The following is a 16,945-nucleotide window of genomic DNA, read 5'->3' on the forward strand; positions in this document are numbered from 1 at the left end:
TAATAACAAGAAAAATTTTTTTTAAAAAGTTTTATTTATTTATTTGAGAGAGAGAATGAATCAGTGTGACAAGGCCTGTAGCCACCACAAACTCACTCTAGACGCATGTGCCACCATATGCATCTGGCTTACGTGGGACCTGGAGAATCCAACCTGGGTCCTTAGGCTTCACAGGCATGTGCCTTAAACATCTCGCCAGCCTGATAAAACTGGCTTTTTGTGAAAGCAGACAGATTCCACTGTGATTTGAGGCCCCCGCCGAGAACTACAAAGTTGACGATGTGGTTGTGGTCCCACCGGACAGTGACACTAACCAGAGCTGGGAGGAACAGCAAAGTGATGCCAGTTGTGATGGGGGTGTGGACTGGACACTGCTGTATTGCAATCACTTAGATGATCTTAGTAACGTGGAATTGAGGTTCAGAACTCTCACTAACGAGGTGGAGTTGCGCTTGAAGGCCCTGAGGAAAGCCCAGCGACAAGTGTGCATGAGACTTCACAGCCCGTGAGGTGACACTGTGAGAGAACAGCTGGGGGGTGCCTGCTTTCGGGGAGCGCCATAGTTCTACTGCATAAAGCAGGCACCCCGAGTGCTGCTCAGCCACACCACGGACGAGCCTAGAAGACACTACGCTGAGGGAAAGAGCACAGATCTGGCAGGCTACAGGGCGCGCAATCCCACTCGTGTAACACATCCAGAAGGAACAGACAGTGTGCGTCAGGAACTGGGGGGAAGGGTGAAAATGAGGAGTGACTTCGGAGGGGCAGAGGGTTTCTCCCTGGGGTGATGGAAATGTGGACGCGGATGGCAGTTACGGCTGTACAATTCCACGAATGACACTAAAATGAATGAGTCCGGGCTGGAGAGATGGCTTGGCGGTTAAGCGCTCGCCTGTGAAGCCTAAGGACCCTAGTTCGAGGCTCGGTTCCCCAGGACCCACGTTAGCCAGATGCACAAGGGGGCGCACGCGTCTGGAGTTCGTTTGCAGAGGCTGGAGGCCCTGGCGCGCCCATTCTCTCTCTCTCCCTCTATCTGTCTTTCTCTCTGTCTCTGTCGCTCTCAAATAAATAAATAATTAAAAAAATATTTTTAAAAAATGAATGAGTCATACACTTTATCATATCATACGTGAATTACGTTCCATTTTCTTCAAGAAGGTGACAATGTCAGTGGTTTTTTTCAGGAAATAAACTGGGATTTTCAACCCAGTGTCTGGGGAGATGGTACAGCAGTGGAGAGCGCTTGTTGTGCAAGCATTAGGGCCTAAGAGAGCCTGATGCGTCCTGAGCTTGGTGCGGCCATGCGCATCTGTAACTGCAGTCCTGGGAGGTATACAGAACTGAGAATTTCTAAGTCTCACTGCTCACTCAGAAAAGTGGCACCTTCAGGTCCAGTGAGAGACTGTCTCAAGAAACCACATGGGTGAGTGACGCAGGAAGCCACCTGACACCCTCTGATCCCTGCATGCGCCCACGTGAGGCGTACACATCTGCACACGCATACAAGGACCCACACTATACACACCCACAAAGGAATCATGATACAACCCCACCAAATATGACTTCTAGAGAATGACTCACACAAAATCCTTGGCCACATTATTACATGGCTAATAAAAATTAGTATGAACTGGGCTGGGGAAATGGCTTAGCGGTTAGGACACGCACCTGTGAAGCCCAAAGACCCAGGTTTGACTCCCCACAACACATGAAAGCCAGTGACGCATGTGTACATGGTAGTGCACACGTCTGGAGTTTGACTGCAGTGGCTAGAGGCCCTGGCACACCAATTCTCTCCCCCACCCATTAAAAAAAGTAGTATGACCCAAGCGTGGTGGCGCATGCCTTTAATCCCAGCACTCGGGAGGCAGAGGTAGGAGGATCACCATGAGTTTGAGGCCAGCCTGAGAATACATAGTCAATTCCAGGTCAGTCTGAACTAAATGCAAGATACTACGTTAAAAAACCAAAAACTAACAACAACAACAAAAATTAGTATGAACTATCCAAAAAACTTGAAGAATGAAGATGCTGAGCCTATTACTATGTCCCCCAAGCTGAGAAAGTCTCTGCAAGTAGCTCATCACCACCACACCCAACCCCAGATAAAAACTGACCTATGGGCTGGAGAGATGGCTTAGCGGTTAAGTGCTTGCCTGTAAAGCCTAAGGACACCGGATTGAGGCTCGATTCCCCAGGACCCACATTAGCCAGATGCACAAGGGGGCGCACGCGTCTGGAGTTCGTTTTCAGTGGCTGGAGGCCCTGGCGCGCCCATTCTCCCTCTCTCTGTCTGTCTCTTTCTCTCTCTCTGTCACTGTCAAGTAAATAAATAAACAAAATTAAAAAAAAACTGACCTATGACAGCAAGTCAACATCAGTCCAGCCACATACACATTTGTTTTACTGCAAGGCAAATTATTACTGGGTCATAGGTCATGTAAGTGAAAACAGAACACAGTAAAATGAACAAAAAAAAAAAAAAAATCCCGACACTGCCCCATATGGATGGGGAAAACAGCACAGTGCTGCCCTATGCTGAGACTGACGGTGACCTTATCCCATTACTGGTAGTTTCGTGTATCTGTGCCTTGATTTACCCAGCTGTGAGGGAAGATGGTAATGATACACCTCTGTTCTGTCGCTCTGAGTGGGGGATAATTAGTGCTCCCTAGGCCCTGTGTGATCTTCTCATGGAGACAGTCTGCAATTACTGCAAAGCCTTAACCAGCACCTCTCCCAGCAGTCAGGACCCGGCTCTGCTTAAAGAGGTAACAGGATTCCCTGCAAAGCCCCAAGACAACACTACAGCTCAGGCCTCCCATCCGCACTTTCTCGACCGCCGTGGAGAGTGCGTGCCCTGGCATCAGTTCAACTGTTGCCTGAGCCATATTCAGTAAGTGGATTTGAGAGAAGGAAAGGAAAAAGCTTCAGCTGGTTTGTCCAATGCCTCACTGTTAAGAGCGGAGGCATCACATCAGTGCCAGAGGTTACATGTAACAAGGGTAGGAAGTAGAACCCGAGATCAGACCTGCTGTCACGTATGAATCTATTGTGCCAAATTTATCTGAAAATACATCGCACTCTTAGAACTGGCCTACACTGGACATGAGAGAAGTCGTTGTTCCCTTTTAGTCGTAGTTTAGGAGTATTTGGGTCACAGCCACCAGTCTGCGTTGTGTGTGTGTCTCGGGGGCGGGGGGAAGGGACGTGCACGAGGCTGCATGTGTGTGTGAATGCAGAGGACAGGAGAGGGCACTGAGGGTCCTACTTCCTACTCGGTCACTCTCTACCTAACTCACTGAGGCTCGGTGTCTGACTTGAGCCTAGAGGTCACTGATCTGACTACTGTCACTAGCCCTGGGGATTCCTTGTCCCTGTCTCCCGAGGACTGGGACTGCAGGTGACCTCCACACCCCCACATTGCATTTGCATGGGTGATGGGGTTTCAAACTCTGGTCCTGGGCTGGAGAGATGGCTTAGCGGTTAAGCGCTTGCCTGTGAAGCCTAAGGACCCCGGTTCGAGGCTCGGTTCCCCAGGTCCCACGTTAGCCAGATGCACAAGGGGGCGCACACGTCTGGAGTTTGTTTGCAGAGGCTGGAAGCCCTGGCGCGCCCATTCTCTCTCTCCCCCTCTATCTGTCTTTCTCTCCGTGTCTGTCGTTCTCAAATAAATTAAAAAAAAAAAAAGGCAAAAAAACCCTGGTCCTCACACTTGCATCACAAGCGCTTTGCTGCTGAGCTATGCCCTCTCCCTCAGCCCCTCGGAATGGCAGACGAGGGCAGATGTGGAACAGCAGCCCACTGCAGTGCTCCTAGGATCTGCCGGAATGGTCTGTGGAGTCAGGGCACCTGGTCCCATGCACGGCCAGAAGCCAGCCTAGCGTCGCATCTGAGCATGCAGTTGAGTGACCCGTGGCTCAGATGGCCTTCCCCATCATTCCATTGCATCCGGTTGCTAAAGAAAGCTGAAAGACTGATATGTCATGAGGATTCCATTCATCTCATGTACCCCTCTCTCAGCAACACTGCCTTTTAACTTGGCACTAACAATGTCCTAATGACCTTCCTCTCGCTCAGTGCTTGATTTACCAAGAACTCCATGAGCCACTGTGTCTTAAACCACACTTTGATTTTTGTAGTCAGCGATGACAAGAGCGCACACACAGCAGTTCTGCAGGCAGTAATACTGACTTCTTTGGTCAGGGAGTCAGATGCTCTTGGAGCTCAAATCAGGAGGCGGCTATGATCCCTTCTGCGCAGCCTGCTTCCTACAGAGCCAGCCCTGCGAGAAGAGCAGGAACTCAAGGGTCTTGAGAAAGGACTGGTCAGACCATGTCTCTTCTCTGCTCAGACCCAATCACGGACGGTACTGTCTTTGGATGAACAGCAAAAGTCTTAAGTCCAGGAGGTACAAGGCCTCCCCCTCAGCTCTCTGCACTCCTAGGCACACTGAGCTACTCAGTGGTCCAGAGGGGTGCCACTTGCATGCCCATCTTGTGACTGTCTGCCAACCCGCGGAGACTGAGAGAGGAGTGCTGGAGATGGACAGTGAACTTGGCGCATACACACACACACACACACACACACACACACACACACATACATATAATCTCCTCTTAGGAAGCTTGGTTTTGCTTTAAGCACATGGAAGTAGAGAACAATTAAACCCACAGTCAGCCATGTTCAGTAACGAGTGTGATGGGGCCCAGGACAGCTAGGAAACCACGCAGTGGTCAGCAACTTCTGGACTCCTCAGCTGTCACAAAGAGAAACACTAGAGAATTATACCCAAACAAGTATTTAGTGTTCATAGAATCTATGAGGCTCTTGGGCACATCCAACAGTGACCAATTTATATTCACGTGCCTGCAATATACAGCAAAAGTCAAACGTCAGAATAAATGAAGACAGAGTGGGAAAGGAACAATCAAAGTCCCAAACAAAATTCATATTTATAAGAGAACTGGCATCTAAAGATCTTCATTCCCGCCACTGCGAGAGGCCATCATTTGATACACACTGTACACTACCTTCACACAGTTACAAAGCCCTAGTCATTTGGGGGCCAAAGATCCAACTCCTGGTAAAGTTAGGATTTCCCAGTCAGGTATTTGTATTAAGAAGTGCACCCCGTTCCTGAGGAACACTGGTATGTGTTTACACCTGGGAATGTGGGGAGTCAGCCAGGCAGATTCACTAACAGAGCTTTCTCTGCACTCAATGCTCCCAGTCACCCTAAGTAAGTGGCAGAAACCAAAATCCTACCCCCGCCCCAAGAAACAGGAAATAAGTGGGTTTGCCACACTTCAGCCAGCTCCGTCGTTCCTTTCCCTTGGCAAAAGCTGTATAGTGGACACATACATTCCCAAGGGTAATCTATCCCCAAGAGTAAATCCACCCTGGAGTGCTAAGGAGAGGTTGAGAATCCCTGCCACACAGGGGCTGGACAGAACCTCATGTCACATGTGACCTCTGTCTACCTCCCAGGGGCTTTCTGGGCAAGGGTAAGGCCTCATCCCTGGGTGATGAAAGAGGGGCCTGAGGTCTAGCTAGGAGGTGTGCCCACCAAAGCAGACTCTGAGTGGAGGACCAGCTGCACAAGTTACTTGTGAGCTGACCGGGAGAGTAGACAAGAGGGCTGAGAAGAGCAGAAACCCCAGGAGGTACAGAAAGGGCTGCTGTGGTCATGTGGGACTCCGTGCCAGGGAACCATTTGAAGAACAGGGTAAAATACATCCCAAAATCATCTCTGCAAGATGCCAGCAAGGAAGATGGTGTTCCGGGACCCGACCTCACTGCCTATGCATCACCCCTGAGGATCCAGAGACCAAGGCTCAAATCCAGGCCTGACTCAGAGCTCACTTGATTGTCCCCACCCCCCTCTCAGAGCTTTCCTAAATAAACATGGGCTTCTGGGGTAATCAAGACGCTGTTTATAAGCAAGAAGCATGACCTTCCTTTGTGCTTTCGATTTCTCACCCCAAGTTTTTATCACCACCACAACCCCTCCCCCCTTCAATCTAACTTTTAAAAGTTCACAATCATTGAGTTTCCTTTACAAGCAATGCAACTACCAATCCTTAAAAAATAATAAATGAGGGCTGGAGAGATGGCTCAGTGGTTACGGCACTTGCCTGCAAAGCCAAAGGACCTCAGTCCAATTCCCCAGGACCCACATAAGCCAGATGCACAAAGTGGCTAATGCGTCTGGAGTTTGTTTGCAGTGGCTGGAAGCCCTGGTGTGCCCTTCCTTTCTTTCTCTTTCTCTCTCTCTGCCTCTTCCCTTCTCTAAAATAAATAAATAAAAATAAAAAAAAACAGGAGCTAAGGGGACAGCTAGTTATTAAAATGCATGCCTTGCAAGCACGAGAACCCAAGTTCACTTCCCAGAACCTATGTACTTGTCATCCAGCGCTGGGGAGGTAGAGACAGAAGGATCTCTGTGGCTCACTGGCCAGCCAGTGTAGCCTACTTGTCAGGTGCCCAGGCCAGTGAGAGACCCTGTCTCATAAAAAGGTGGGTGGTACAACTCCCAAAGTTGTCCTCTGGCCTGTACACATACTGGCATGCATGCATATGCACACAACGCCTCCATGTTTACAACGCGTGTGGGAAAACGTCTACCCTGACCGCTTCATTCCCCACACAAGCATGTGACCACCAAACAGTTGCCTGGGGACAAGCAGTGAAACCTGAGACTGAAGCTGTCATCTCACGTGCAGGCCTGGGAGAAGTCACCCCTTGGAACACAGTCTAGCCTGGCTGGTAGGGATGCCCAGTGCCAGGAAGGTGCCTACAGACATCTGCACTGCAGCAGGCACACTTAAATGCGCACAAGCATCAGGCCGCCTCGCCCACTAAGCTCTCTGTGCACCGGGCATCAGGATGCCTTCTGTGAGCTGGCGAGACGCACAGGACCCTCCACCGCCTCATAACTCTGCTTCCTTGCAAGAAGTGGCTCACAGGGTTGACTCACCTGCCTGATCCCCACTGCTAAGGGTCCTTACCCTGTCTATAGAGAGCCCTGCCTGAAAATATTGAAGGTGTCATGGACCCTGCGGTGATTTCGTCCTCTGATAAAATACTCACAGGTCGGGAATGTCTCCCCCAGAGTCATGAATGCCAGTGCCGGGAACAGCAGCCCAGGGGTGGCTGAACATTGGCCCCAATGTCAAGTCACTAATTAGTTCCATCATAACTTCTGTTTTGTGATGTCTGCTTTTTATATATTTGAGAGAAAGAGGCAGAGACAGACAGAGAAAGGAAGACAGACAGGCAGAAAGCCCAACACCAGCGTCCCTGAGGGAGCAGTCGGGGAGGAAGGCGCAGCACAGCCTTACCATTCGCTGGGCTCTTCCTGAAGTTGTCCAGGAAGTCCTCCAGCAGCTGGGACTGTTTGGGAGAGGGTCGCAGACCTTTCTGGTCTCGGGAGAACAGGTCACTGTCTGACCAGGAGGCGCACAGTGTGGGTTTCGGGTCCGCAGGCCGCACAAGCAGAGTGAGGCCAACGCTCTTCTCGGAAAACAGGGCCTCCATCTGCTTCAGGTCCAGATCAGACACAGCCTCCCCGTTCAGGGTCATGATCTCACTGCCCTTTCTCAGCCCTGGGAACAAGCAAAGGGAAACGGGAAGGAAAAGAAAAAGGAGATTACAGAGAGAAGTGCTGTAAGATGAAAAACCAAGTCTACCAATCACCAAATGGGCCAATAAAATGAACATTTGGGTTCACAAAGGACACCCAAAGGGTTAAAAAAAAAAGTTCAGCATCTCTAGTCATCAGAGATATGCAAATCAAAACAACTTTGAGGTAGCATCTTCATACAAGACTCTGAATGGCTACCATCAAGCAGACACAATACTGGTGAGGAAGAGAAGGCTTCCATTCTCTGGAGTGAAAACTTGCTACAGCCCTTATAGAAATCAGCAGGGGAAGGATCTCAGAATTAGAACTTGAGTGCCACATGAGGTCATGAAGGGCCCTTACATTCCACTGCAGAGACACGTCCGTCCGTGTGTCCCCCGGCTCTATTTACAATAGCTAGGAGGTGGAACCAGCAACAGACAGAGGATGACGACCATGTAGTACATCTACACAGCGGAATTCTACACAGTAGTACCGAAAAGGGAAATTTTCCAATTCTCAGGAAAATGGGTGGATTTTGAAATAATCATGTGAAGTAACCCGAACTGACAAAGACCCAAGTCACATGTTCTCTCTGGTTTGTGAATCTTGGCATGCAGTATCTATAAGTCTATAACGGGGGGGAGGAGGGGGGGCAAGTGTGAGTCAAATGTGTCAGAGAGAACCAAAACAAAAAGGGAGGGAAGGGCAAAGGAAGCATGTGATGCAGGGGAGAGGGGAGCTGGGAGGGAATGGGGAGCTGCTGGACAGTTGGGGAGAGGAACTGGGGGAAGAAAGGAGTTGGGAGGCAAGGGAGTTGGGGGAGAAAGAGAAGTAGGGGAGTTGGGGGGGAGAAGGAGTGGGAATAAAAAAAAAAAAAACTGTACTTGATAAACTGGGCATGGTGGTGCACACCTTTAATCCCAGCCCTTGGGAGACAGAGTAAGGAGGGTCACCATGAGGCCAGCCTGAGTCTACACAGTGAATTCCAGGTCAGCCTGGGCTAGAGTGAGACCCTACCTCAACCTCCACCTCAAAAAAATTTACTTGAAAAAGCCAGAATGAATGACACCTAAATCTCCGTATGGTAAAATAAATAAATAAATAAATAAATAAATAAATAAATAAATAAATAAAAGGGCAGAGGGATTCCCTAAAAGCACAAAGGAAAGAAAGGAAAAGAAGGGGAGGGGAGGAGAGAGGGGAGGAGGCTGCAAGCTCAAAGCGGAGACTTGAAGGTTTTTGGTATGCTGCCTGCTTTGAAGTAATCAGCACAGCAGACAGCATTTAGGGGGTTCGTAGATGTCACTCTTTTCAGCTGGTGTAAGGATTACTTTGACAGGAACCAATATGGGGGCCATTCATCAATTATCCCTCCAGTATTCTATGTTAAATGCCGGGGGGGCGGGGAGGGGTTGAAATCATTTGTTTTCTCTGTATCTGTCAGTTTCCCCTTCCCTCTTCCCTTCCTAAACACACACACACACACACACACACACACACACACACACACAGTCTTCTATGTAAATGCACATGTACACGCAAGTAAGTCCTTTCTCTAACATTCCAGGAGCAAGCACTCTCTGACAACACTGGAAGACAATCCCCCCCCCGCCCCCCGCCCCCGACTGGCTCCACGGTTGGAGCTTTCGCGAGAATAGCGCCACACAGACCTCCCCCATATGCCAAGCCATCCGGGAGGACGTCGCTTATAAATATCCGGCAGAGATGCTGGTGCTCGTCCACCTGCGCCGTGACTGCGAACCCTGGGGAGGAGAAGAGACAGCGAGTGGGAACCAGCCCGTTCCTTCCTGTCCCCCAGCCCAAGCAGCGCCGCTTCGCTGAGCATCTCGTCTCATAAATACGGTACATGGAGAAGGCCTCAATTCTAACTACTTTGAAAGCACATATCTCTAACAAGGGTAGAGAAGAGGAACGTGCCAGACTGGAAGGTTGTAGACGAACGAAGTGTAGAGCCTGACACAAAAGTTGTCACCGTGCACTCACAGTGGCCTTATTCACAACAGCCATGGGGGGGGGGGAAGGGGTTAACTGTCAACAGAGTAAAAAGGAATCACTAAACCCATGGTGAGCACCCTCAACAGAGCAAGGAAGGAAATGCTGCCACATGCTGTGAGGATGGACCTGGAGAAAGCTAGCGGGAAGCGAAGTAAGCAAGGCAGGAAAAACAAAAGTTGGCATGAGACACATTATCTGAGGTGTCAAACTCTTAGATGCAATGTGGTTGTCAGGGCCAGGGATAAAGACGGGAAAGTCAGGGCCCATTTGGCACACAGCTTCAGTTTTGCCAGGAGAAAGAGTTCTGGAGCTGACTGATGATTACTGCCAGGGTCCAGTACCCTTAAAGATGGTGACAATGATAAAGTTTATACTGCACACATTTTACTTCAATTGAAAAAGCATTATATGGCAAGATCAAAATATACTGTTTACAGAGATAAACTTAGTTCAATATAGTTAATGCTTGTTAAGAAATAACTGTATGAAGGGTGGCACTTTAAGGTTAAAAATCTTGGTGGGCATGGTGGCACACGCCTCTAATCCCAGCAGGTGGGAGGCAGGAGGAGGAGGATCGCTGTCAGTTCGAAGCCAGCCTGAGTCTACATAGTGAATATTCCAGGTCAGCCTGGGCTAGAGTGAGAACCTCCCTCGAAGGAAAAAAAAGAAAATAGATTAAAAATCTTCCTGGATGGCCGGGCGTGGTGGCGCACACCTTTAATCCCTGCACTCGGGAGGCAGAGGTAGGAGGATCACTGTGAGTTCGAGGCCGCCATGAGACTACAGAGTGAAATCCAGGTCAGCCTGAGCTAGAGTGAGACCCTACCTCGAAAAAAAAAAATCTTCCTGGATGGATACAGTGATGGGCCTGAGAAGGATGGCATGGAAAATGAGGTGCAGGCACCAGCCCGGAAGGCATGTCACCTGACCTGAACAATACCCCTTCTTTCTGATGCTACTTTGAGGACTACCCAACGTCTTTTCCATGCCACTGGCAAAACCTGACAGACTGTGGTCATCCGAAAGAATCTGTACAAACATATCCACTTAAGTCACTCAGATACAAAGATAAGCCAATGGCAGCCGTGAAAAGCAGGGCGTGGCTCTTGCCTAGAATCTCGATACTTGGGAAGCTGAGGCAGGAGGATCCCTGCAAGTCTAAGGCCAGCATGGGCTACTTAAGGAGTTCTAGGCCAAGCTGGGCTACAGAATGAGACCCTTGTCTCAAAACAAACAAGCCAGATTATATAATTGAGAAACAGAGAAAGGGCTAGAGAGATAGCTTAGTGGCTAAAATGCTCGCCTGTGAAGCCTAAGGACCCCTGTTTGATTCCCTAGGACCCACGTACGCCAGATGCACAAGGGAGCCAAGCACCACGAGCGCATCAACAGCGGCCAGCGGCCTTGGCACGCCCACTCTCGCTCACTGGCCAGGTGACTGACAGGCTCTCTCTCCAATAAATAAATAAAATACTTTTTTGCAAAGAGAGAAAGAGAGCTGGAGAGATGGCATAGCAGTTAAGGCGCTCACTTGCAATGCAAAGGACCCAGGTTTGATTCCCCAGGACCCACAGAAGCCAGATGCACAAGGTAGTACATGTATGTGGAGTTTGTTTGCAGAGGCTGGAGGCCCTGGCATGCCATTCTCTCTCTCCCCCTTTCTCTCTAATAAATAAATAAAAATAAATATATTTTTTAAAAAAGAAACAGAGAAAGGCAAAAGAAAGAAATGTTTTAGCATGCTATTTTAACATGTTATTGACTTGAATTTCTTTTATCTATTTATTTGAGACAGACAGAGAGAGAGAGAGAGAATATGGGCATGCCAGGGCCTCCAGCAACTACAAACCAACTCCAGATGTATGTGCCACCATGTGTATCTGGCGTATGTTGGACCTGGAGAATTGAACTTGGGTCCTTAGGCTTCACAGGCATATATGCTTTAACGGCTAAGCGAGCTCTCCAGCCCAACTTGAATCATTTTAAGGAAAATTATATAATAATTGTGCTGCAGCAATGTTTTAATAGATAAAACAAGAAACTGCCTTTCTGTGGATATAGTGATCACTCTCATTGCTGACTTCCTCTGGTAAAAGGCAATAGAAGATTGAAGGGAACTTTGACACATGAGTGGACTTACCAAGAGCACAGAAGGAAGTTTCGCTAGAGACCAAGAGGAATAACGAAACAAGGCCAGAGCTGACCCTCGATTCTCTAACTCAGGGGAGAGAGCTGACAGGCAGATAAGACTTTTTGAGATTAGACCTTGGTTGAGTTCTTTAAGGACAGATGAGATTTTCAACATGACAGAAATGAGGAGGAAGAATGACAAGAGGGGACAGCATTCCAGGTGGTTAAAAAAACAGCTGAGAGGGGACTAGAGAGATGGCTTAGCAGTTAAGGTGTTTGCCTGGAAAGCCAAAGGATCCCGGTTCGATTCCCCAGGACCCACGTAAGCAATATGCACAAGGGGGCGCAGGTGTCTGGAGTTCCTTTGCAGTGGCTGGAGACCCTGGCATACCCATTCTCTCTCTCTCTCACATAACTGAATAAAACAGCTGAGAGGGAAGACTGAGATGAAAAAAGCTCTCTATGAATCCTGTGTGCATCTGCTCAGAGGAGCATCCGGCACAGTCAGTCCAGTGTGTCGTTACTATCACTAGTGTTTCAATTTCTTTACCCACTTGACGTCTATTCCTCTCAATTACCATTTCCCCCAAGACTAACATGTATCATCCTACCCTGCTCACATAAATAAATGGTAAGAAAAAAAAATAAAGAGAAGGAAGCTGGGTGTGGTGGCGCACGCTTTTCTTCCCAGAACTTGGGAGGCAGAGGTAGGCAGGCTGCCATGAGTTTGAGGCCACCCTGAAACTACATAGTGAGAGAAAGAAAATTCAGAAACTTTCTAGTCTGAAAATAAGAACATAATAAATTAGGTCTAATACTGGGGCCACCAGCCAGGTGACTGGCAGGATTGTGTGACAGGAAGGGCTCTCCTTACACTCACCGAAGTCAGACACACTTCCGGTCTTTGTGAGCTGCACATCATACACGCTGAGTGGGAAAACGTGTATTTCATCATAAACCTACAAGAGGCGAGAACAACAAACTCAGAGGATTTAATATGATGGTATTTTGGAAAAGTTATGACAACACACTTTTCATAATGAAATTAGAAAACTTAAGACTATCTTTAGATGAGGAGAGTTTCTAAATCAAATATCAAATTTAAATTATCACCCTCCCCCTACCAAATTATGTTTTTTAAATCAAAAGGCCACTGATGGCTGGGTGTGGAGGTGCATGCCTTTAATCCCAGCACTTGGGAGGCAGAGGTAGGAGGACTGCCGTGAGTTCGAGGTCACCCTGAGACTATATAGTGACTATTCCACATCAGCCTGGGCTAGAGCTAGACTCTACCTTGAAAAAACTAACACAAGAGAAAAGAAAAGGCCACTGATGCGGTCTGAACACCTGCTCTTCAGCCAGAGACAACTTGCCTGCTCACGCATGGATTCGTAGAGTGCGGGAACGCGCCACTGGGCGCCGTCACCGGCCACCTGCCGGAGCTGAAGGCCATAGTGACTGGGCTCCACTCGCCTCATCTGTAAAGAGAAGAGAGCTGCTCAGACGGTCTCCCAAGCGCACCACTGATCAGCAGGCTCATTCCAGATGGATCACAGTGGAACCCGCCAGAGGAAGACCGCACACAGCTTGCTGGGTCAAAAACTTAAAAAAAAAAAAAAACCTCAAATTCGAATGTGTGAGAGAGAAAAGTAGGGTCAAACATGTCAGGCTTCTCTGAACGACATGCGCTAGGTGCAGACTGAAGACACTCAGGCAGCGTGCGCCAGAGCGGAGAGCACGTCTGACTGTCCCACAAGTGCCTGGAGCCCTTTAGTCAGCTGGCACTTGCTAACTTCACGTTGCTCCCCACCACTAGAGAAGTTTGTGAAGCGCGGGATAAGTTCTGCAGACTTCAGGATCCTAGGCTGCCGGTGCTAAAATATTTTCAAAAGGAGCGTGGGGGTCTTCCTGTTCTCTCTCTCATGTGAGAGCACAGCCCCTGCTTCTTCTCTCCCTCTATCTTCTTATCCCAGTTCTTTTTCCCCCACAACTCCAACAGGGATGAACTTATCTCAGGCCTGTTCTCCAAATGGGATGAACTGACCCTCTACTTCTGACACCTTCAAAAAAAAAAAAAAATCTTTTGGTATTTTATTTATTTGTTTGAATGACAGTGAGAGAGAGAGAGAGAGAGAGAGAGAGAATGAGAATGAGAATGAATGGGTATACCAGGGACACTTGCCGCTGCAAATGAGCTCCAGATGCATGCACTACTTGGTGCATCTGGCTTTATGTGGGCACTGGAGAAGTGAACCCAGGTCATTAGGCTTTGCAGGCCAGTGTTTTAACAGCTGAGCCATCTCTCCGGCCCCTGATACCTTTTAACATTCAGAAAATATGTTGGTTGAATAGTTTATACCATCATACTGACCACCACTACAGCTTTTCAAAATAAAAACCTTGCATACCGGGGTGGGGTGGGGGGAGAACAGTTAAGTTCACACAGATATAATCACATGTGTAAATGTACAGCTGCCTCAAGATTCAAGTGTAAGTGCGGAGGAGAGTGCCTGCTCGTATCCAATAAACTTACAAACCCTCCGTCTTTTTACTGTTACTTGGCAGTGAGTGCGCTCTTTATAAACTTGATACTTCAGCTCCCCTGGGCCACCTGGTGGTCTCCAGCCTCCTGAGCTGCCCGTGTTTCGTCCCTCTTAGGTCTTAGGTGAGTCCTTGAGACGTATGGAATACTCCCTCCTCTGACTAGGAACAAAGTTCAACTTGTGTAACGAATAAACGTCATCTCATATCACTCTCCACGAAACAACTGAGAACAGTGTCAAGTAGCTTAGCTGAATCCACAGAAAGCTGGTTAAATTACTCACTATTACATCAAGCCATTTCATCTCTTAAGGAATTTAAACAGCAACACACATCAGCCATTCCACACGTAAAGATATTTAGAGCTTAATTGGGAATAACTGGGTTTTTCATGGAGGAGTTGAGTTGTGACATAACAAGACATCCTTCTCAGGAGCTCAAGAAGCAGGACGATAGTGAATGCATTAACTAACGCATGCTAATGTGCTCCGTCATATAGGAAGTGAGGTCTTGACCACCACACAAAATCAAGAGGCATATGCAATGTTAATAATCATTTTCTTTAGGACTTATTATTATTATTGTTTTGTAATTGAGACAAGGTCTCACTACATAATCATGGCCATTCTGGAACTCACTGTGTACGCCTCGCTGCCCTGGACCTCACAGATCTGCCCGCCTCGGCCTCCTGAGTATTGCAATGATCACAGTCGTGAGTGAGAGGGGCCATCCCCAGCCACTAATGACGATTTCGACCCAGAAGTGCATTTCTGCAGCCAAATCCGTTACCTTGCATGCCAGACTCAAGACATCTTCCACCCTGTGCTCTGGCTTGATGGCGACGGTAACTCCCTGATGATCCTGGAAGTGGACGTAAGTCAGGGTTTCCCACGCACCGTCTCGAGGAGCACCGTCCACAGCAGAGCCACACAGGTGCAGATCATGGACCTGTGTTTAGGCACCAGAAGAACACACAGACGAAACACACAAATGAACGAGGAAACTGGTGGACAGAATGTCCCCTTAATTTAAAGGACTCGGGAGCCCTGTCATTCTCCCCGCTCCACTGGCCGCTCACACCACCCTAGGGCAGACCTGCCAGGGTCTGGCTCCTCATACTTTCTACGCTAGAAGGATTGAAGCCCATGAGGGGACAGTGACATCAGAGAATGCCTTCCTCGTGTGCTGTTTCCACTCGGCCACTGTGCCACTTAGACAAACATAAAAGCACAATCCAGGTGGGGTGCAGGTCATCCAGTCTCTGCCCTAGACTCTTGGTCCAGAGGGGCCGCCGGGAAACTTGCATCCAAGCTACCATCCCCTTCTGACTTCCAAAGGCTCTTGTCCATGATGACCGAAGTCTTCTGCCCTCTAGCCCAGACCTGCGTTTAGCTCCAGGCACAAATCTCTTGTCTCCTATTTCTACTTTGAAAGCTAAACCCTTGTGCAGGGGACACCTCTGTCTTTCTGCTGTCACATGTGGTCACTCTGTCAGGAAATCACCCCGAAACACACCGCCAACAGCAGCTATCCCCCCTAAATAGTTTAGTCCCCTAAAAGTCGCTCACTGGCTTCATGTTAATCTATACTTCTAGAATTTATAACGATAGTTCAAATGTACTGAGCATTTCAAATGTTTTACTCTGACCAGATCCTTGTATCATATAATGGGAAACAAAAGATTTGAGGATTTGAAGTCAAAAGTTGAAGACTCCACATCACCACCAGAGAGCAGCCTAGGACAAAACATTTGATTTGCAAGGCTTAAGGTCCTATTTCATGATAATATAATTAATAATAGTGTTTTCTATCAGGTACTCAACAATGGACACTGCAAGCCTTATATTTGGCCAGCCAGGCCAAATGAGCCAAAGGGTGCAATAGTGGCACATCTATCATGGTGGAAACTAACTGCCCTCAAATTGGACTGGAGGCCCGCTCCATGGGAGGGAACACATTCCTGATACTAAAAATTTGAAACAGGGGTAGTCATGAGCCCTAGGGGTGTAACGTCTGCTGCTATCTGGCTAAATGTATGTACTATGCTTATCAAACTGACCAGTAAGCACTTCTCTTAATGTTCATACCCTTATATTAATGCTACTCTCTCTTTTGGTAGAGAATCTTCTCTTTTCAGATGGCAGTGACCTTGTAATGACTCAGAAGGTATCATGGTGCTGGAAAGTAGTGACCGGAATGCTCAGTAATACTGTAATATCTGAATATCACCTTCAGGGTCTAATGTGGAAGAGGTGGCAGAAAGAATGTAAGAGCCAAAGGAAGGGTAGGACTCCTTACAACGTGTTCCGCCAAGACACAAAATGGCCTGGATATCCATGACCTCACAGTGCCTGACAAGACCATCATAAGAGGAGGAAAAGATCATGACATCAAAATAAAAGAGACTGATTGAGAAGGGGAGGGATATGATGGAGAATGGAGTTTCAAAGGGGAAAGTGGGAGTAGAAAGGATATTACCATGGGATATTTTTTTATAATCACGGAAGTTTTAATAAAAATTTGAAAAAATAATACTATCAGGTTTATTAATGAAACAAGTTTGTGAGCAAAGGAGATCATATATACCAGAAAACATGGCTTACGAAATCAGTGGTATCACATTGTTGCATA

At 48.0% G+C, this 16,945-nt stretch overlaps 1 protein-coding gene across 2 annotated transcripts in view; it reads right to left on the reverse strand.

Moving 5' to 3' along the window:
* The window catches only part of Tiam2 (TIAM Rac1 associated GEF 2), a 115,770-nt gene that overhangs the window by 56,149 nt on the left and 42,676 nt on the right, over positions 1–16,945 (reverse strand). For both annotated transcript variants that reach the window (XM_045158854.1, XM_045158853.1), the window contains exons 9-13: positions 15,104–15,262; positions 13,147–13,251; positions 12,654–12,732; positions 9,298–9,390; positions 7,344–7,607 (exon numbers count right to left, since the gene is read on the reverse strand). In XM_045158854.1, coding sequence (XP_045014789.1) covers positions 7,344–7,607; positions 9,298–9,390; positions 12,654–12,732; positions 13,147–13,251; positions 15,104–15,262 — 700 coding nt within the window. The remainder of the gene's footprint in view (positions 1–7,343; positions 7,608–9,297; positions 9,391–12,653; positions 12,733–13,146; positions 13,252–15,103; positions 15,263–16,945) is intronic.

The sequence above is a fragment of the Jaculus jaculus genome, chromosome 9 (assembly GCF_020740685.1).
Source record: "Jaculus jaculus isolate mJacJac1 chromosome 9, mJacJac1.mat.Y.cur, whole genome shotgun sequence".
Classification (NCBI taxonomy): Eukaryota; Metazoa; Chordata; class Mammalia; order Rodentia; family Dipodidae; genus Jaculus; species Jaculus jaculus.